At 46.0% G+C, this 22,348-nt stretch overlaps 1 protein-coding gene and 1 pseudogene across 2 annotated transcripts; one reads left to right on the top strand and one right to left on the bottom strand.

Moving 5' to 3' along the window:
• The first annotated feature begins 801 nt into the window (after nt 1-801).
• Nucleotides 802-19,419, top strand: LOC146177664 (uncharacterized). Of its 2 annotated transcripts, none has more exons than XR_014701059.1 (3): nt 802-1,080; nt 2,902-3,193; nt 12,243-19,419. XR_014701059.1 is itself a non-coding variant. In XM_084580529.1 (3 exons), the coding sequence occupies exons 1-3, from the start codon at nt 1,066-1,068 to the stop codon at nt 12,327-12,329; spliced, it is 402 nt and encodes a 133-aa protein (XP_084436655.1). In that variant the 5' UTR covers nt 802-1,065; the 3' UTR covers nt 12,330-19,419. The 2 variants fall into 2 exon arrangements, 1 of the variants encoding a protein (XP_084436655.1); XM_084580529.1 differs by having other exon boundaries at nt 2,894-3,193.
• Nucleotides 5,654-8,794, bottom strand: LOC146177665 (uncharacterized; annotated as a pseudogene).
• Nucleotides 19,420-22,348: the final 2,929 nt, after the last annotated feature.

Genomic DNA, 22,348 nt, shown 5'->3' on the forward strand with positions numbered 1-22,348 from the left:
GACTGTCAAGGTGTGCAACTGACAAAATGTTCGATGTAGGTTAATTAGGTAATTAATTATAGGCAATTTTTATTCCTATTTTTCTATAATAATGCTATTTTGATTTTTTTATATTTCTGGTTATTTTGGTTTTTATTTTACTCGTTTATGTCGCTAATTATTATGGATTATTATTTTATCAGCATTTGCTATTAATAACCATCATCACTATATATCATTTTTGCATAGTGTGCTAATGCTTTCATAAGCAATTAGTTTACAAGAAAGGAAACGCGCGGTATCTGTCACACGTATCCTTAAGGCCCGGTCAGACCTCGTGAAATAGTGCATTCACGCTAAAACCGCGGATTGAAAAGGCAGTTAGGCTATCGCTGCAGAACTCGCAGCTTTCGCTCTATCATAGGTTCAAGCCGTTCTCAAACTCCACAATTTACTTATTCTAACAATTTCTGCCTTCCCCTTCGATTCATTGTAGGGCAGTTCCAACCGTGTTTTGTATGGCGCCACTTTGGTGCTGTACCGGCGCGGAAGCTCTGCGCTTCAGCAGAAGACACCATCAGATACCGAAACAAAAAGTCGTTTTAATAACAATCTTTAGAGACAATTTGTTTTAAAAGGAAATTAAAGTTTGTTTTTATTAGTTACTGAAAACAGCACTGCGTGTTTTTTTGCGTAGAGCGTGTTTGGATAAAATTAAACCTTTACGTTCATTTCTTTCCTGCCGAACAGGGCGCTACGGACGCTGCAAATAAAAAAAAAAAAAAAAAGGATATTTTCTTTTATTTTTACTTTGCCGAAACGCGGTTTGCGACCACGGTGAGCGTGGACCACGCTGTTATTTTAGTGCTGTGGCCCGTGTAAAAGCGCTTTGACACTTGGTCAGAGAGAGTTGAACATGCTTCAGCGACGGCAGCTGTGTGGACGATAGTAGGTCGTGGCTGTATGACGGTTCGCGGTGTCTTCACTCAGCGTGGCTTGTACGGCATGCTCTAGATCACTGTCGTCTACGCTGGAAGTGCTTCGAAAGTCACAAGAGCAAGACAAGAACATCTTTTCTTTCCCAACATGTTGGCTGCCAAGGTAAGGGGAGCGGAATAGTTGACACTGGTAGCTAGGGGACGCCGTGACAAAGCCGCGTTTGGAACGACCACTGCGTGTCTTACCGGGCACAGAAATTACCGGGCACAGAAAGTGGGGAACACCGGTTAGCATTGTGTTACGGCGGATTCAGTTGCGGGAGTTGGCTGCATGTTGTATATACCAAGGCAAGGGTACTTTGCCGCATGCTCTCGGCTCTCACGAACGTAGGTACGCCTGTTGCCGTCATGAAAAGGGGCAATTTAATTATAACTTGCTAAAAGTCGGACCTTCATATTGAGTCATATTGTGCCGACACTACGTGAGCAGTGTATGGTACAGTCGTCAGCACGGCTCTTTAGAGCGTTGGAGCGGTGTGTTGCAGAGCAAACAGTGAAATATGGGTTAGTCTGCTCTGTAAGTGGTACTGTGCAATTGTCAGTGCAAATAGTATGCCTACATGCTTCTTTCGTTCTAGCGCCATCATTGTCCCTAGAACCGGACCCCTGCTATAAAATTTTACATTGTGCGACAGGTCGACGTTCGAGTGCTCTGACAGACTTACTGACGACTGTACTGCATTAGACATACAGAAGCTGTGTTCTTCCTCCCGCCCTTAGTGTCCTTGCTTCTTTGTAAAACTATAAAAATACACATATTTAATTTCATAGCTGCAGCCGCCCGTCCTTCTGGGAGACAAACCTGTACATTTTTGCCATTGGAGGAACCTTATTCTTAATTTCGTGATAGTTGTTGAGCCTTGTGTCAGCGCCCAAAACATTCATGAGCAATATTGTTTAACTTATTGTTGGATGTTAAAGGCCGCCATTTGTATGAAGCTTGGCTCAGTCAGACTCATTGCAAGAGTTGCCAAGCTAGGCATCGTGTAAATCGGGTGCAGCCTCATGTGACAGTGGCATCTCACCAGTATTTTCTGGTGCCACTACTGACAGCGTAGTACATAAGTTTTCAGAGGGAGCTCCTTTGCATGTGCACGGTTCTGTCTCCAAGCCTGCTGAACGAGTTTACCTGCAAAGAAGTCACTATGTGTCTTGAGTGAACTGCATTCAGCAAAAGAGCACAGCAAAATTTAGCTTCTCTATGGGAACTTTATCGCTATGATTCGCCCTCGCCTGCCGAACAGGGAAATGTGGAACATTTTAAGCACAATAATATGAGAAGAATCATGTGGCAAAGGTAATGGTGCTTCTGTACGAGCCTGAAATGGCCTACGCCATTACAATTCTATGTGGCCCCAACCAGAATTGAAAACTTTACTTATTGGTCATATGTGCTAACAATATGTATTGTTGTAAGCACCAGGCGCACAGCATCACTGAAAATACTCCACCAATTTTCTGGCATAGTGCACATTTGTTGCCTCCCCTACCTCTGCTCATAAAAAGACAAATTAAGGCTGCTGTCCATTTCCATTGTAGAGCGTGTTGGCAAAATCACTGTTAGTGTGCTTTTCATATTGTGATGAAAGGCACATCTTTTCTCATGCATGATGCTATCTATGTATGCGAGTATGGTGTTTTCGAAGGTAGAAGCAGACTCCAGCCGTCTCAAACGAACACAACCAGTTTATTCAGGCACACTCGCATATATAACGAACATCAGAAATGCCCCCTGGGGAATAAAGAATTCAAACCGAAAACGAAACTGAATATAACATACTCCCCCCTTATTTTTAGTGATTAGTTGTTAGTAGGTATTAACAGGGAAACCCCAAGGCATGCACACTGTACTTATTTACACGTACTTACATATTTACACATATGTACATATCAGTCTCAACTAATCAGTCTGATAGTCTTGCAGCCAGGCTGGTGGCCAGCGCTCTCGCTTTGAACGCCACACTGTCGACGCCGGCGACAGGCTCGTAGGCTGCTGCTGCAGTACACCAAGAGACCGAGCCTGCAACCTGGGGGAAGGCGGCTGCAGCTCAGCAGGCTGCAGTATGCCAGGAGACCGGGATTGCGATGTGGCAGGACGAAGCACGCCAGGAGACCGGGGCTGCGGCGTGGCAGGAGGCAGCACAGCAGGAGAGGCAGGAGGCAGTACGCCAGGAGACCGGGGCTTTGGAACCCTAGAAAGCTTGAAGGCATTCCTTGTACGGACATCTCCAAGTCGGAAGAAAGCTGTTCCCCTCCTCTCGATCACTTTTGTTGGTGGAGAAAAAGCGCAGTCTACCTTAAACCGAACCGGTGGTTTCCTGACACGGACAAAATCGCCTACGGCTATCTTAGTCTTCTTGGCAGCTCTCCTTTTGTTTATGTAGCATTTGCTGCTCTGCTGTTGACGCCGGACTCTTTGACGGAGTCGCGCCATCTCCTTAGACGGTCTTATGGTGATTAATACGGCTTGAGAGGGCAATAAGCAGGTGATATGACTGATTCTCCTAAAGATGAATGATAAAACATATGAAAGAGGCACAATCGAGAAATTTTCCGTCGGGTTACTAGGCTAGGTAAATTGGCTCTAGATTTTAAAGCAGACACACTAGTGTAGTATGAATAATCAGAATAAATGAAACGGTTAGCACGATTTTGTATTTTTTCTAAGGTTAAAGAAAGGTTACAATGGTGAGGATCCCATATTGATGAAGCATATTCTAGTTTAGGGCGGACAGAAGTTATGTATGCTAATGATTTGATGGATGGCGTGGCAAAACATAGATTGCGCCGTATGAAATCAAGGGTATGATTAGCCTCGTTAGCAATGTTTATGACATGAGATAACCATGTTAGGCTTTGCGTTACAGTAATACCCAAGTACTTACAGGAAGAGACGGACGACACTTCAGAACCAAAAAGAGCGTATGTAAAAGGAGTATGCATCTGCCGACGATGGAACGAAATCAAACATGTTTTGGAAATATTAAGAGACATTAGCCAACATTTGCACCAAGCTTCAATTTGGTTAAGATCTTGTTGAAGAATGCCAACGTCAGTACTGTTAGTGATTGGGCGGTAAATTACACAATCGCCAGCAAATAAGCGGATAGTAGAGGAAATATTTGAAGGAAGATCGTTAATATATATCAGGAAAAGCAAGGGTCCCAGGACTGTACCTTGGGGAACACCTGAAATGACCGGGCTACGGGGGGAAGAACAATTGTTAGCATAGACAAATTGCTCTCTATTAGTCAAAAAGTTAGACAGTCATTCCAATACTAACGGGTTAAGATTTAGGAACGATAGCTTTAAAAGTCTTTTGTGTGGTACTTTATCGAAAGCTTTTTCGAAATCAAGGAGGAGAGTGTCAGTAGGAACATTTCGGTCCAGGCTTGAGCTTAGGTTAATAAAGAGAGCCAATTGGGAGTCACATGACTGTCCTTTCAGAAAGCCATGCTGGTTAGTATGAAAAATATTTACGGAGACAAGGAATTTGACTATGTGCGAATAAATAATATGTTCCATTAGTTTCGAACAAACGCTTGTGAGGGAAATGGGGCGGTAATTTTTACATGAAATAGGTGAGCCCTTTTTTGGGGACCGGAATGATCTTACCAACTTTCCAATCTTGTGGAAGGACACCTGTTGATATGGACTGCTGAAAGAGGTGGCACAATATAACACAATGTTTTTAGTATTTTTTAGAATTTTAGGATTTATGCCATCGACACCAGATGAAGATGTAAGTTTCAATGATTCAATGAGTTTCATGATGCCATTAGCATCAAATGTAATCTCTGGCATAACTGGGTGACCGAGAGCTGGGAATTCTGGTAAGTCACCGTCCGGTTCACTTGTAAAAACTGAAGAAAAAAAGTTAAGAGCATGGCTAGATTCATGTTCCAGGATAAGGTTGTTGAAGTCGTCATGTAATGTTAGAGGCTTAAAATGTGAGGGGTCGATAGTTTTCCAGAACTTGCGGGGGTTAGTGCTCAACATAGAAGGTAGAACAGACAAGAAAAATGTACGTTTAGTTTTGCCTGATAAGGATAAAAATGTTTTTTCTGCAGAATAATATTTTTTCCATGCGTGTGCGGTGTCAAAACGTTTTGCGGATCGTCCAAAAGTCTTTTCTTTTTGTTTCTGAGGCGTTTCAGCTCTTTATTGAACCATGGCGACGATGGGTTTTCAGTGGCGGTGATAGTAGGGACGTGTTTATCAATAAGTTGATGTAGCAGTACTGCTGGGGCGACCCCTATGGTAGCGTGCAGAGTACATCGATAAATGGCAAGGTACTCTGTGACTGCTTGCCAGAGTGATCTTCTTTCTAGGAGTGAGACTTGAACGAAGTTCTTCAATATGCGATTGAATCGCTCTATTTGCCCAATCATTTGGGGATAGTACACCGACGAATGCGAAAGACTGAGGTCCCTGCTTTTCAGGAAGGTGATGAATTCGTGCGATGTGAACTGAGGTCCATTATCACAGACTATCTCTTCTGGATAGCCTTCATGGGCAAAAACACTTACTAAAAAGTCTTTTACGGTGCTTGTAGATATTTCGCTGCAAAAGTGTACCTCTGGCCATTTAGAATGGTAGTCAACAAGCGTTGTGGCAAATCTGCTGTTGTACGCTGCATGCGCCAAAGGAGCAACAATGTCTAGACCTAGCTTCTGTCACGGTTGCTCAGGCCATTCAACAGATTGCAACGCTGCTGCTGACGTTTTGGCGGACTTATCTGCCTCCAGGCAGATGTGGCAGTCTTTTATTGCCATTTCCACTTGCTGATTCATTCGTGGCCACCAGAACCGCTCACGCAGTCGTGCCTTTGTGCGCGTGATACCCAGATGTGTCTCGTGCGCGATGCTGATCTGAGCCGGGAGGGAGGATGGAACGAGACGCTCTGTTCGCAGTAGCAAGTTGTCAACAATAGACAGTTCTTCCCGAATAGAGCGGAATGGCTTCGCCTCTTCTGGTATGGACTTCTTTGGCGGCCAGGAATTCAGCACCAATGACTTGACGGTTTCCAGGCAACCATCGGCGAGGGCAGCCTGCCTGAACTTCTCCTTTGTCACACAGGCTGGCTCAATGAACGAGACAATTTCTTCCTCCTTAGCAATCTCTGCCTCCGAGGTAGGTGCTGGCAGCCGAGAAAGTGCATCTGCTACAGTGTTTGTGGACCCCTTGCGGTATTCAACGGTGAAATTGTAGCAAAGCAGTCGTGTACTCCAGTGTGTGATTCGGAGTTAGCGTCTTCCATGTCCTTGGGATGACAGCAAGGACACAAGTGCCTGGTGGTCTGTTTGAATTGTAAAATTGCGACCCCAAAGGTATGTGTACCATCACTACATGCTAGTGCTTCCAGTTCACAGACTCAATATTTCCTCTTCGCAGGCGACAGTGTACGAGATGCGAAAGGGACTGTGCGGAGCTTGTGGCCACTTTTCCGCTGCAGGACTGCGCCCAGTCCACAGTCGGACGCATCGGTCGACACAATTACTGTAACGGATCGAAACTCGAGGAAAGCATTTCCTTAACCCTCCTGAAACTGCTGTCTGCTCAGCTGACCAGATGAACGGCTCATTTTTGTGAAGCAAGATTCTCATAGGCTCGACCACTTGTGCCAAGTGTGGAAAAAACTTGGAGTAATATTGTATGAGACCCAGGAACGAACGGAGGGTGACAACATCAGTTGGCACTGGCGTGTTAATTATGGAATCTACCTTCTCTGGGAGTGGCGAGATACCACGTGCAGTGGCCGTATGCCCTAGGAACTCAAGTTCCGGAACGTCAAAGAGGCATTTGTCTTTCAGTTTCATGCCTGCGTTCTTGATTTTTTGCAGCACGGTCTTCAAGTTTGAAAGGTGCTCTTCGGCGGTCTTGAAAAAAATGATTACATCATCGATGTAGAACAACACTCCAGGGCAACGATCGAGGATTGTCGCCATCATCTGAAATGCTGCTGGGGCAGAAGCCAACCCAAAGCAAACTCTTTTAAAGTGGAAAAGACCGTCATGAATAATGAAAGCTGTCAGATCCCTACTGTCAGGATGCAAAAGAACCTTGAAGCAGCTCTTCTGTATGGGGCAATGGGAAACTGTCTGGAACAATAGCTTTGGTTGGCTCTCGAAGGTCTACACATATCCTGATGCTACCATCTTTCTTGTAAACAACAATAGGGGACACCCATTCAGAAGCATCATGCGCTGAATGATGTTAAGGCTCAGTAACCTCTGAAGCTCCTTTGATACTGGCGACCGGAGAGAATATGGCAGATGGCGAAGCTTGGAAGCTACAGGCTGCACGCCTTGCCGCGTCTTGATGTGATGGATGAACCCCTTAGCAAGACCCAACTTGGGACTGAAAAGCGAACTGAACTCATCTGCCAAGGCTGGCGGCAGATCGTTGTGGGGCTGCTCGCTTGACGGTATGGAAATAGAACGGGATAGCGGGTCATTGACGGTCGGCAGCGGATCAACAGACGTGTGCAAGCATTTGAGAGCAGAACCCTCAATGCGAAGATCCAAGGCTTGAATGCCGTCAAGACCGATCAGACAAGTTCCTTGGTGAACAGCATAGAAACATAGTGAAGCTGTGCGGCCTTTAAACTGAACGTCTGCCAGGAAACAACCTAGCACAGCAATCGGCCGTTGAGAGTAGTCAAACAGAGTGACATGTGGAGCAGGCAAGAGTGGAATGCTCCGAAGATATTGACTGTATTCTTGCTCTGACAGACTTGAAACAGATGACCCTGAATTGACAAGAAATATCAAAGTGGCATTCGTGACTTGCACTTGAATATGAATTCCGCTACATGCACGACGTTGCAAAGTCAACACTTGCTTAGCACTGCTACATGACGAAACATCTTCATGTAACTCAACTTCACGGACTCGGCCTTGCATTTGAGTTCGTTTGCGGTTGCATACTTTTTGAAAGTGGCCTTTGAGACCGTAAAATGAGCAAGTCTTCCCATGCGCTGGGCACTGCGGCGCTGATGTGAAGTGGCCCTGCCAGCCACATCGGAAATAATGTGTTGAACCCGAGCAGCTACTTCGCTCTTGGTTCCGCTCAGGAGTGCGGTTCCGCTGCGGCGCACATGAGCCGCCCGTGCCCCTCGTAAACCTCTGCTGAAAGGAAGCTGCTGGCTGTGCATTTCTTTTTTTTTTTTTCGAAAAATTCGAGGATGGTTTACGACGCTGCCGCAATGAAATTGCCTCGACTGAAGCAGAAAGTTCCTTCAGTCTTTCCGCTGCTTGCTCAAACTGTAGTGCAGTTCGAACTGAATCCTCGAAAGACAGTGTGGAACCCTCGAGCAGTAACCGCTCCCGTACGCGGTTGGAAGCTACACCAGCAACGAATTGATCCCACAGAGCATCATCTTGCGAAGCAAACGAACAATGTGCGGCTAGCTCCCGTAGAGCGACAACAAAGTCATGAGCGGACTCCCCTGTGTTTTGGCTACGGCTTGAAAACGATGAAGCTCGATGATAATGTTGCACGACGTCGAAAACTGCTGTCGTAATGCGGCGAGTGCAGTCGTATTCGTCAGGAGTCGTATTAGCGAGGATTGCGGCGTTTGGCGCTGACAGTGCTGCTGCGGCGCTGGTCCCTGCATGTAACGTCTGATAAACACACTGGCCGTCCACCCTAAAACAATGCAAAAGAATAGCCTTACGTTGCTCTGGCTTGAATGCGGCAGCTCCGGATGCCACCAATTACACGCTGAACATCTGCTCCCACTGCTCCCGTGGCAATGACGGACGGCCGGGCGTCGGAAGGAAGAACGATGGCGGAGCAAGCCCAGTGAAGTTCATGTCGGGGTTGGGGGTAGGTTCACAGCATCCTCGTCGCCAATGTGGTGTTTTCAAATCTAGAAGCAGACTCCAGCCGTCCCGAACGAACACAACCCCTTTATTGAGGCACACTCACATATATAACGAACAACAGAAACGCCTCCTGGGGAATAAAGAATTCGAACCGAAAACGAAACTGAATATAACAGCAAGGCCTGTGCACAAACATTGTCTGCCAACCTGGGCCTGTTCGCTCCACATTGAAGCTGAAGGCTCAATATGCACCTCTGAATGAACGATCTTGGGTTCTTGCATGAGCATGGAGCAGCACGTCCACCAACATTGTTTATTTCCAATGCCTGTTACACTTAAACTGGAGCACGCCTGCCAAACTGTCACTTATTCTGCAAGGTCATGCTTCTGAAGGGCTGTGCTGTCAGCATTCAGAAGTAATTGAATACTAGTTGATTGCAGTGGAATGCATCCTGCCTGCAGTCCATGTGGCGACTGCCTTGTTGCACATCTGTGAGAGACTAAAAATGTCGCCATTGTCACAGTTTACTTGCTCATTTATTTCAGAACTCCAGCATCAGCTTCCTCATAGCATCTGTCTCATAGCGGTTTTGGCACCCAGTTGAATTGTCGCCGAAGAGTCGTGATTTAATAACCTTTGTAACACTTTGTTGGTTTATTTTTCAAATGTGAAACACGATGGAAGAAAGCTGCAGTTTTCACAGATTTGCCATGCCTTTAAAAATTATGTGATGCTTTGGTATAGTCAGTGGTCTTATCAAAGACGATGTTTCACTCATGTGACAGCATTTTTTTGGGCAGCTGTCTAGTTAGAGGAGTGGTGCGTCCTGAGGGCAGCTAGATTTCCCCCTGCATCTTTGAAGGAGATTTAATTTTCTTCTGCTGCTCTGTGGATAAAGGCCTTGTGAAGGGTAGCGGTCGGTTGGTTGTTGGTTGGCTCACTCACTAGAAGTTCACACAGGTGTTCCTGATGGTTATGCTTATGCCAGATGGCAGTGGTATTGCAAAGCTGTCCTGTAGAGATGTGTCGTGAAACATCAATGATCCTATCATCTGTGGTGCAACATGCTATGTGGTGAGTGAAAGCTTTCAGGGTTCTCCAATATTTTAGTGCCGCAGGGTTGGAGTTAAATGGTGTACATTTTCCTGTTCATCTGCTGCAGTTTTTGTGATGCCCTACGAGTGGAAATAGGGTTCCCTCTGCTACCTCGGCCTTCACTGTTGTCAGTGTACCCCCTCGTAAATACCTTGCACCTTTGTGCTTATTTCCAGGACTGGTAGAGTACTGTGACATTTTGTACTCCACTTTGTTGTTACCGTGGGTCTGCTGAGGAAGTAGCCTGACATATTGTTTTCATGAGAAATTACTCTGTACTTAGGCAGTGCTCTGACTACACTGGTGGGAGATTCTATTTGTGCTTTGTATTTGCATTCTCCTAGCCGATGTTAATGACAAAAGTCTCCAGCAAGTGGCATTGCCATTGTGCCTTGCCTCGGCAATCTTGAGTTAATGACAAAAGTCTCCAGCAAGTGGCATTGCCATTGTGCCTTGCCTCGGCAGTCCAGAGTGCTAGAACTGCAAAAATGTTATGCGAGACTGCATGCTCCTGAACCAAGGTTACTCACAAGGCTAATTACGATGGTTGAGAATATTTCTCATTTGATTGGGCGTTAGTTTCGGTTGGAAAGAGTGGTGCCTTGCCCAGTAGGTATCTCATAATAATGTACTTCTCATTCAGAAGAGACCCAGCATTTATTGGCCCCGCAATGTCAAGTACTCTTTCCATCAGAAATGGTTTATGCTGGCAACATATAAACAGGAGGGGACAAAATAATGGCAACATGGCTAAACTCGCCAGCAGAAGCTGAGCAGTCATTCCGGCAAATTTGAAGCCATCATGAGCAGGCTTCCGTTTGGGATGTAAGGGGCTGCCTTGGCTGTATCCAAGAGGTAGCTTTAGTTGAATTTATAGGATGGGAAAGTAGTGCCCTCTGGTTTCAATTTCCGAGACTTGCCTTTTTCATAGAAATTTGCCAAAACGTTCCATTAGTTGCATTCCAAAAGATCTTGTTGTCATATTCTTGAATCCCAGTGCCTTCGCCATGTTCATGTTAGCAGTTATGGATATCTGCTTGGAAGTCTTGAGTAGAGTAGGAAAGAGCTGTCGGCCAGTTTTCTGGTGAGAAAAGAGAACAAGGGCATGATAGATGCCTGCATATCTGGGGGGCCTTAGCACCAATGTTTCTTAGCAATGAAGTAAAGAAGTGGAAGACACGACATCAGTGAAACCATTGTTCTGGTGTTCCGCTACGATCTCGTAAATTCCCTACACTACTTGGTAATGTTTTAAACAAAATTAATTGATATATTTGTAAAGTGCTGCATTGCAGCATCACAGGTATGGTAGGGATCGATTATTATACGAAGAGGGAGCTTCAATGTCAGTGATGTACTTTTTCCTATTGAACAGTAATTTATAGCGCGCATTCTTTACAAGTCGGGGAAGCATTTGTCATGTCTCATTGTCTGCTCACTGCATTTAGCCTCGCAGGGGATGTCAATGTACTCAGTTGGCATTGTGTCCCACTCCGACATGAGTGTTCTTTTAACATTGCGAAGCATTTCATAGTTTTCCAGTAAAAAAGAAAAAATATGGGGACACAAGCGTTCTTGTTTGAAAAGTTGCCGATAGGATGGGTCTGTCTTTAGCGTAAAGTAAACCGGGTGGACCATTGTTTTCCAGAAACCTGAGCAAGTTCTGGCTGTGAACGTTGCCACATTTTCAGTTCTTCCTTTTTAGAGTAAAAAGAATTGCAGTCACTGACCAAGTCAACATGAAAAAAGACGTTTCAGAACCCGTACGGGTTTTTTGATCACAATGAGGTGGGCAAGGCGTGGAATGAGGAATGGAAATTTAAAGGAGAAGTTTGTGACGTAATGATTGCGAATAGATTAATGGCATGTGTCCTGTAGTGCGATTCATGACTTCCGTTGTTGCTTGAATGAAAGACGACTCAAGCAGCAGGCGCGTTGTCAGATTCTTGTCTTTGGCTAATATTGTAGCATCGTCCCAAGCAATTTGGTTCCCCGACATGTGCGCGTGCTCTGCCAGTGCACTTGCAGCAATCTTATTGTTTTGGAGCAATCTTATTGTTTCCTTTCTTGTAGCCATAAATCCGACATCTTAGTCTTGTTCTTGATGCCTGCGTCCCTGGGCATGTCCATAAAATGTGGCGAAGGTCCACCTCAGTGGCTGGCGTTACACCTGCGTTTTGGTGTATTAATTGCTACAGCTGTTGCTCGCAACCCTCTATCCTATTAGGTAGGTTGGCTATTGCCACTGGAAGCCAGTGTGCTTTCTCAGGTGGAGTGGAGCAGATGCAAGTCTTTGGAGTCATACAAACATGTTCTTTTTTTTTTTTTTTTTGTCCACAGGTTGTGCAGAAACCTCAGTATGTTGCAGAACGCAGTGGGAAATGCAGTCACTTTGCCGTAAAGGTGCCTACAGTCCTGCCACCTTGAGGTGCGTGTGAAAACTTGCACTTGCCATTGCTGTTGCTGTGAGGTGCCAAGGGAAGTCTCTCCAAAGTCCTTTCTGATCTTGAATATAAGGTAAGCTGGTTTATTGCAGAAGAGACACATGTGAAGCTTATGTGAGTATGCTGGAAAATATTTGCTCGTACAGCAAAGCAAGCATTGTAGTCCTCGACAGTAGGAGTGTTTGATTTCCGATTGGCAAGGGTGCCAGATGGGGAAACTGTCTTCTGTCATCCACTGCATGCTCACACGAAGTATTCAGAGGGTTGAGTTAGGAAGCGCACAGTGTAGTATATACAGTGCTGGTGCAGTGGTAAAGATGCCGAACTACTCCAACCACTGCTGGCTGTGTTTCGATGGAGGCGAAAAGAAGTGGCGTCCGTGTGCTATGCGATGTCAGTACAGGTTACAGAACTCCCGGGGGTCTAAATTTTCTTCGTTCAGCAGGCCTGGGTCTCACTTTCCTTTTGTTTCTCAGCAGTAGAAGTTCATAGCATGACACCACTTAAATTAACTCTCTTGTTGCCAATCTTCGGAGGGGCTGAAGCCTCTCCAAACGTGGTCATTCGGCAGTGAAGAAGCAGTAGATGATGATCAGATGATGGTCAAGAGGAGAATTATATTTACACAAGAGAAATAGTATACATTGGCAAACTGTAAATTACAGCAACAAGAGTCACAGAGACAATTGTAACTTAAAAGAAAATAGACTCTCACACAGAGAAATCACTCTACAAGCCCTTACTTTCCTACCGAGCATTTCTGTTAAAGGCCTAGGGCCTGTAGATACGTACTAAGCACGGAGCCTCAATCTTTACTGCCCAACATGGTCTGAGGACCACTTTTTGATGACAAACATCAACAAAGACCCGAGGGTGGTCACCTTAGGTGATCCGCTCCGAAAATAAAGCAGCCAATCAAATTATTGAAAAACATGCCACAACCCCAGCGGGTTAGGAATATTCTTGGGCCCAGGTCCTTAATTACGCCAAATAAAAATACAACATTCAAAGCACACCTTCTCCACTCGCCGATCCCCAAGCCCTCTCACAAGGCGTCCGTCTTTCCCTCCCCTCCCCAGCGTGTTTGCGACGCGACTTTGCAGCTGACGCCTTTGTGAAAGAAACGCCGCGAGGGAGCTGGAGACTGGGCCACCCAGCCCCTCTCATTCGAGGAAAGGGGGGGGGGGGGGCACTGTCCCAGAGCAGTGTACAGGCGCCGTTGCTCGCACCCGATGTCTGGCGACACAGCGGGAGGCCGCTGGGCTGATTCGCTACTTGGGAGGGCCAAGGGTCGCGCCTATTATCGCCTTCTGCAGGACATTTAGTGAGCGCTTGTGGCAGTGCAAAAAGCTTCATTAACGGCGTCTCCCTGCACCCATACTTGGTGCCACGGCGGGAGGTCGCTGGGCGAGCCGGCCGTAAAGTGGTTCGCAGACAGAAGCGTGCCGCTGTTGAGCCCGTCTGATAAGGGTGCGTCTGCCATTCGCTTCCTGGCGGCGCCTCGGGGCGAAGGGACGAAACAAACCAAGCCTCCCGATCGCCCCGCGGGGTGCAGTCAGCACCCAAGAAGAGGGGAGAAAAGGAGAAAAAACAACAGCGCTCGCTCCTTGGCCTCGGCGCGTGGGGGGTTCGACCGCCAGCTCGACTCCACACACGAGTCGCTTTTCACTGCGGCCTTACAACTTGTAAGGCTATGAAGACATGCTTTGATGTTATTTTTTAGCTTAATGATTAGACATTTGCATTTTTATTGCACATGTTTTCTATATCCTGCCAAATTTTACTTAAAAATAATTTCAAATGGCCATGCATTATGACATCACAAACAGCTTGCATTGTGAAAAATTGTGTGGGGATGGAGGCTAGAGACTACTAATCATATTCAAGCTTGCAATACTTGCAATGAAACAGTGTGACAAGCAACATATCACAGCTATGCAGTTGACTAAAAAAAAAAACAGGAACTTGAACACAATATTATAAAACTGCACTTCATGGTAGGAAAGGCAAAGAGGGAACAAGCTGTGCCCTCCAAGTTATCAAAAGAAACAAAGTGCAGATGACATTTTTTTCTTACCTGCACTGCAAAAAGTATACCTTAAAACAGCCTCATACTGGACATATTCTGCTATGAGTTCTATTATATTAACTTTCAAGCGAGAGACAATTCTTGGTGGCATCCTGTCAAGGCTCATGCCAGAAGAATGTGCGAAAGCCTCATTTTTTGTGGCATACTTGCTCAGCTGCGAAAGGAGCTGCTGCTCAAAGGCCGCTTTCATTTTTTGAGCGTTTTGGGGCTGATTCCCTGTCTCTCAGTGTGACTAGGACCAGCGGCCGCAGGCTCCAGGTCTTCTTCAGTATATGCAGTGGGCAATGGTGCTGTAGAATTCCATGACATTGTGTTAAAAATTTCTTCTGGCGTTTAGGCGCTGTCATCACCTCTGGCTGCTGAGCTCACGTTGCAGGCAGTTCTGAAAGAGTTAGTTCGACTCTGGATAATTGAGACTTGTCGTTTCAGCTTTTTTTGTATTACTGCCAAGAGAGTGCCAGGGAATTGTCGAAGGGAACAGCGTTACGCAGGGATCAAGATGAAAGTAAGACAAATACATGAGCTCTGACTTCAATTGATGTTTGAAAATCGGTTGAAATTTTACAAATGTCAACCCTGCGAGCTACGTCCTTGAGCGCACTTCTGTTGAGCCTGTAGCGCCCTTGCAAGATATCCAACAACTTGGCCATGAAACTTTCCAGTGTCTCATTTGAAACAACACATGTTGTTTAATTTGCCAGGATGGCTCTCTTCTTCCCAGGGCTGATTATAAAGAAGGAAATGACCTGGGGCCAGTGCATCAGCATGAGACGCTATTACCAGCTATACGAGCCCGAACTTCCGAGTTGCTTTTTGTCAAGGCTGTGAGACATGGCTTGAGAATGGTAGCACCATGCCCCTGCAAAGATCACGGCAAACGACAAAACATGGACTCCAGCAAAGATAATGAGCTATATGAGTTTGTGAAGAACCAATTTTGAAGTGGCTTTAGTGTACTGCCTTGGTGAGTAAAGGCTCTGATTGCTTGGTTATCAGTGGAGCATTCGCTACTCAGCTGAAGTGATTCCCACTTGGGGTAGCCCGCAAATTCGCGCCATGCGAGGGCATATTATGGCTTCAGGGCAGTGCACTGCAAGAGTAACTGCGAATGAGCATAAAGGTCGAAGCCTACAGCTCTGTTTCAATTACTGTAGACTAAACAGCTTAATGAAAAGAGATGTCTTCCCCCTCTCAAGGATCAGCAATATGCTCAACTGACTCTCCACACCCTGTACTTGTCGTTATTGGCCTTCAAGAGCTGGTACCAGCAGATTGGAGTTGACGAGAGAGACCAAGAGAAAACAGCCTTCATTACATTGAACAGATTTTTGAGGTGAAGTTCATGCCATTTGGGCTTTGCACTGCACCTCCGTTTCAGCGATTCATGAAAATCTTGCTAGCAGGCCTTTAGGGGCAAACCTGTCTCATTTACCCAGACAACACTGTAGTCTTCATGACAGCTTTGATGAACACATGAAAAAGTTGAAGGCAATTTGAATGCCGTTATGTTTTCTGGACTTGTACTAAGCCGGAAAAATGCCACTTCACTTGCCAGGAGCTGCTGTTCCTCGAGCAGGCCATCAATAAAAGCGGCATATGACCTGGCCCCAGAAGACAGCCGCTACCAATGCTGGCAACAAGAAAGCCATCAGCAGATTTCTTGGGGTGTGTCTTTTCTGCGCACTGCTAAACATTTTTCTGCAGCACTGATCCTTGATATAGCTAACAAAAACTGATTTTCATTTTAAGGGGGGAGTCTGGTCTTGAGTAAAAAATTTTTACTTTTAGAGCTACCAACCTGAAACTTTCCAGAATTATGTAGTTTTGCATGCTGATTTCAAATATGCAGTCAGATTTACTCTGTTGTGTATAGATCATATTTTATGCTAATTACTATGTCTGATTGTTATGAAAACAATAGAAAAAGAATTGCTTCATAGCAATAGCTAAAACTAATATGCGTGTCCCTGGAAGCCTAAGGTTTGCAATAAAACTTGTTTCATCATTTTGTGTTCAATCTGTACAATGTTATGGAAGTTCAAATTTTCAAGTCAATAACTGAAAGCTGCCTTTTTGCAATAGCTATAAAATTTTGAAATGTTCTAAGTCAAATATGCTTTTATTGCAAACCTCACACATAGAGGATTCAAATAAAACAAGAATGACTAAAATCTATTGAGCAGTTGTGAAGCCCCACCTCTCACAAAATTTGAGTGTACCAAAATTTTGTTCTTGAGAAAAACTAAAAAAAAACTAATTACGATGAGATGAGAGGATTTATTGAGGAGGAAAGCATTCGGTTATGTAATGTGAAGGCTTAGAAAGCCCCAGGGCAATAGTCTTCATCACGTTTTCCACGCTGCCTTTTCTTTACGGAAGTCTGGAAAGCTGCCAACGCAGCATGCTTTTTCTCGGACTTCACAGCACGAACCCTATCTTTCTCGGCAGCTCTAGAACTACTGTTGTCACTTGGTTCCAACTGCAGCTCCCTTAGTATGCTAGAGCTGGCGTACTGTGTGCCAAAGTTGAAACGCATGACAGCTTCTGCTACAGCGTTCTGCACTGCAAAAAGGGACACATTTTTGTCTTTAGGTGCAAGGTTCCAGATGAGAGAGTGAAGGGCCTCGTTATAGTTCTGCGTTTTGCCACGTTGGCATCGCTGTAAAAGGCTTTTGTCAGCAAGGCGCTCGTACACTGGAAGCAATGCCTGGCACACATTTTGAGGCAGACTGTACCTGTGTTTGAGTGGGAGCTCATTTCTGGCTATGGCTGCATTGTGCTTGCACCAAGATTCAGCACCACTTGGGCAGAGGGTGTGGTTATGCTTCTCATCATTTGATGTCACATGATGATACATTGCCATGACTGCCCTCTGCATCCTGTCAATATCTCCTACATTTGACTTCAGTGCCCATCCATAGTAGTCGGTCAGCTTTGAAATGAGGTCTCCAGTGAGCCGACCCTTGCCACCGATGCGCTCGGCGGACTTTTTTGAAACGAGGTTTCTAAGTGCTGTGCTCATTCGTTTTTGGACGTGATTTACACAGTCCTCTTTGTCAACTGAAATAAATGCATACACTTGGGCCTCTTGTACAGCGAGGTACGACCTGCTGTCACCATCGGACAGCATTTTGGTGTACCTCAGGCCGTGGCGAGAAAGTGACCTTTGAAACAGAATGAGGGCTGCCTCAGCCTCCATTTGGCCTGCCTTGCTGCTAGTGTTTTTCTGGCACTCATGTTTTTCCTTCCATTGAGGATACTCCTGGCTGTCAGTTCCTGGTGCACATGAACATCCCAGGCAGAAATTCGACAAAACAACATAATCCAGCACATATCCCGAAAAATGTTCGATGACTGCAGCAACTCCAATGTGGGATGAGTGCCCTCGTGTGTGCCAGGTTCCATCAAAGCTTACAGCAATGTTCCCTGGATTTCCAAAGTTCAGTTCTTTGTAGAGGTCCTTCACTCTTTTGGCACACTCATCCAGGCTCTTGCTGCACGCTAGTGTTGCTGCCGGGTTCAGTTTCTGTTTCAGGTAGTCCTGATAGGCCTTTTATGAAGGCCTCTATGCGACACTCCCAGATTTGCGAAAAGATCGTTCAGAGCTGCTTGTGCCAGTCCGGTGCACGCGCCGCGAGCAAATTTATTTCGAAAGGCCTGTAATTTGCCTCCGACTGCCCTGCGACCCGAGGCGAGCTCCATTCAGCACCAATTTCACCACAGTTGATGCATTTCATTCTTAGCTTTGCAGCTAGTCCATACTCCTTCGTGATTTTCACGGTCCCGCGACACGTAAGGCACCCAGTAGAACGCAGTAAACAGTTCACTGCATCGAGGTCAAGAATCGTGAACGCCGTCGACGGAACGCCTGGCACACTAGGCGCCGTTGCCAGAAGTTCCGTTTTTCGCTTCGTCGCCGAAACTGATGCCAACTCAGCCGCTCTCTCCGCCGCTCGCTGCGTCAGAACTTCGCACTCTTCGCTTGACAAGAAGTGCACGTTCACTCTTGTGCGTTCTGGTTGCAAGCTGAAGCTAGCCGAAACATCCATTTCGGGAACTACCGAGGTGGCCGCCGCACTCGCTGGACTGCGTTCGGGCGTTCGCGGCAGGTCCGAGGTCGCCATACTTGCAGAGCCGTGTTCCGCTGTTGCTGTGCACTCCGACGTTCGCGAAGGGTCCGCGGCGGTTGCCGCTGAAGACAGAGGCACTTTTCGACGCTTTTCGGCATGTTTCTTACGTTTTTTGCCAAATTTGTGCACGGTGTGAAACTTTCGAGGCATCGCGACTACCCAAGCCTTGACAAAATGGCGTCGTCCGTGTTCCGGCATGGAGCAGCCGGAAACAGCCGCCGACCAATGAGATGGGGCCGTTTGAATTCGCGCCATGCAGGGACCAATGGAGTAGCTCTATGCTGCTTTTCTTTTTTGCTTTGTATTTTGTTTGCTGGGTAGTCTGGGATGCCTTTGCTTGGCGGGAAAGCAAGCTGAAAGGATGCTCCTTCGAATGAGACCAAGATGGCCGCAATCCGCCGCGAGGTTTTGAAACTGCGGACGCTACAAAACGGGCGAATTTGGTGCATTGCATGCGCGCTATCCTCGTCATTGGAGCTTTATTATAGTCAATATTTCAGTTATAACACATCTTTGGGGGCTGAATTTTCGGTAATAGATGCAGGAAAGCATAAGGAATTCAAAATAATAAAATTGAAAAATCGTTTTTTTTCGCAATTTTTTTGTCAAGACCCGGCTCCCCTCTTTGGAGGCATAGCAAGCAGAAGCCATCAAAGAACTTCAGAATTGTTTACTGTCCTCACCAGTACTCGGCCACTTTTGACAACAATGCGACCTATTGCTGATTTTCAGAAATACAGTGTTCTTTTTTTCTTTCACGAGTACTGTTCATGTTCTATTATAGTTCGTGCTTTGCCCAGTCAGTGCACCCCTCAATAAAAACCACTTCTCCCCCTTTGTGGACCAGTGGAAGTGCTGGGGAGCCTCTTCAAACAAGAAGGGGGCAAGGGGGGGGGGATATTGTGAGGTTTGCTGCTGCAGTACAGAGAACACGTCGCAGAATTGAGGGTAAAAAATGCGCTCAATAAGCCAGGAGTGCAACACGGCTTGGAGAGGATGCGGGAAAGAGGCGACATGTTTGCATTGGTATGCATGTTGCTAGAAGGGATTAGACTTCTTCCAACTCCGCGCCACCCGCTTATCCCACAGCCAGAACTGCAGAGGTCGTGTCCGAGTTGCTTTGCATTGCAGCCCCATCCAGTAGTGCAGCCAGAGCTCGAGTTTCACCAACATTGCATTAACGCGGCGCTCCTCCCTCTGTTTCTGCATTCCTTATTTTTTCATTTTTATGAATGAAAGTCACTTTTGAATCTCCTGGATTTAAACCCTGCAAAACTGTGTATAGTCAGGTCAGAGCTATCGCGCTTCTTTTTTCTTTTATTTGCGGCTGTGGATTTTGCGCAAACTGAAAATCACTTCGCAGGCCCCTATTTGAGAAACACTGGCCTCTGATATGCTCATAGCATTCACCACTATGTTGCACGACTTTTTGAATTCCTTTTGGTGAAGCGGTGACCACTAGCCTCTAACAGTGTTTTCAATGTTGTAGCTGAGGCTGATTTTTTTGAGCGAGGTTGTGTATATATTTTTGTTTTGAATCATTGTGTATGTTTACAGTTCTAAGAATGCAAATATTTTTTAAAATATGTAATTTAAAATGGAATGTTTTGTAATGCCTTTTGCAGATAGTTTTGGACCTGTGTTTGCCAAACTGTAGCCTCAGCTACTTATGTGCCATAAAATGCAAGAACAGAAACAGATTGACAGCATGTGTGTTGCAAAATGTATTTGGGGTTTATTGGCAAATTGAACATGGTCTAGAAAGTTTTGGAGAAAATAAACTGGTGCTACCTGCAATGTGATATACAGTTGAACCCGGATATATAGAACTCGAAGGGGATCGCGAAATAGTTCGATATATCGATAATTCGATATACAAAAATCGGCTTGTGATGGCCCTTACGATGCGAAAAAACGATACCATATTTGTCGCGTAATCAACCCACTCTCATAATGAACCCACCCTCCACTTTTGCACCCGAGAATTTGAAAAAAAAAAAAAAGCGTTAAGGCCAGCTAGCTCACATGCAAGCGTTTGAGCGATCTCAGCGACGAGCGGCAGCGACAGAGCAAAAAATTTCAAACTTGTTGGAACTGCGTCCCTCTCGCTGCTCGCTGCTTGAGCCACCGCGGCAGCTCAAAACAAGGTTTCTGTGTCGCCGCGGAAGAAATCGCGAGCAATTTCGCTTGCATGTCGATTGCGCGCGTCACTCCGTTTCGTCGTCTCATCCACAGCTCATTGGCAGCGTGCCAAGATGCTGCGCAGCGATAACGTCGGGGCGCTTTTATCTTTTGATAGCTCCTGCGGTGGCGGGGAGCGAACTTGGCAGAGTGCCCGTGAAGGCTTGATTGCACAAGCCTGGTTCGATTCATCACTCCTCATGATCGCAGCAGCTGACGCGTGCTTTCGTTGATTCATACATGCAAGGATAAACGACTCCCGAAAAAACAAAAAAAAAAAACACCTGCCGCTTCTTAACGTCCGAACGGCACAACGATAAGAACGGATTACTCGAAAAAAAAAAAAAAAGAGAAAAATGAACAGAGAGAGAGCTGCCGCTTTTTAACGTCCGCAGGCGCCATAGCCACGTCAGCCGCGCGCGCAGAGGGTTCGCAACAAACACTGCAGAAAACATCCAACGCCTGTCTAAAAACGGGCTGAGCTGGCTTGGCACATGCGTAGCGCGTGCTGAAGGAGAGAGATAGCTCGGCAAAAGGATGGGCACACCCACGCACATGGCTTGCAAACGTCATGTGTTGGCGCGCGGGAAACGATAACTGCAGATGCGCGCGCCTTTGGGGATGGGCGCAGCACTGCCCAGATCAGCCGTCGCCGAACTGTCCCCTCTGATTCCTTCCGTGCGTGGCTTGAAAACGTCACGCGGCAAACGGCCAAGGGTGATGCGATCGTTTTGGGGAAGACACATTTTCCAGTGCTTGGTGCGGAGTTCGATATATCGAACGACCGGTGAAATTAAGTTCGATATATGACGCGGCTTTCCTATACTTTTACATGGGATTTTCAAGGGGATATTCCATGAGTTCGATATAACCAAAATTCGATATATCCGGGTTCTATATAACCAGGTTCGACTGTAGTACCAACATAAATAACTTTCATTCTTTCATCAGCGCAGTCAGTATCCTGTCAACTGATTGCCAAGATTTCACCAGCTGATCTTCACATGCCCAAGTTCAACTTGAAAGGGCAGAGTTTGTCACCATGTGCTGCATACAACATCAGCGTTGTATTCTTCTGCCTTCCTGCAATGAAAATATGTAATTTTTGCAGAAATTACTGTAAAAGTGAAGCTGTTGTGAGAAAGCTGGAGGTTTTTTAAAATCTCTCTACTTGGTATTGCAGTCAATAACTACGCACATAAATATTCATGGAACATCTGGGCATATGGCATACCTCTATATAGCCAGGGCTGGTCTTGCCTCATTTGGCGCCCTATGCAGACTTTGCTAAAATGTCAGCCTTCTCGTTAGGCGTAATGCCACAGTGCCCAGGGGCCCAGTGAAAGCGAATGTCTATGTGATGGAATAAAAAAAAAATGAAGGTAACGGCTGAGCGGAGTATCCCTCGAATTTTTTAGCACTGTCCAGACAGAAAGACTGTCTGGAAGTATAATAACCTTAGAGATATTGCACGAAAACCTTTTACACCCAACTCAGAGGCAAGAAACTTGGCAACAGAAATAGGGGTTAGTCACGCCCAAAATGAGTAACTGCAATCAGGAGTCCGGGACTATGTGCCAATACATGTGTTTTCATTTTGCA

The sequence above is a fragment of the Amblyomma maculatum genome, chromosome 10, assembly GCF_055883805.1.
Source record: "Amblyomma maculatum isolate TAMU_Amacu chromosome 10, ASM5588380v1, whole genome shotgun sequence".
Classification (NCBI taxonomy): domain Eukaryota; kingdom Metazoa; phylum Arthropoda; class Arachnida; order Ixodida; family Ixodidae; genus Amblyomma; species Amblyomma maculatum.

Coding starts and splice junctions, on each gene's coding strand:
- LOC146177664 (XM_084580529.1), top strand. Junction 3,194..12,242: donor AAAGCTTGAAGGCATTCCTT/GTACGGACATCT, acceptor TTTTGTCCACAG/GTTGTGCAGAAACCTCAGTA.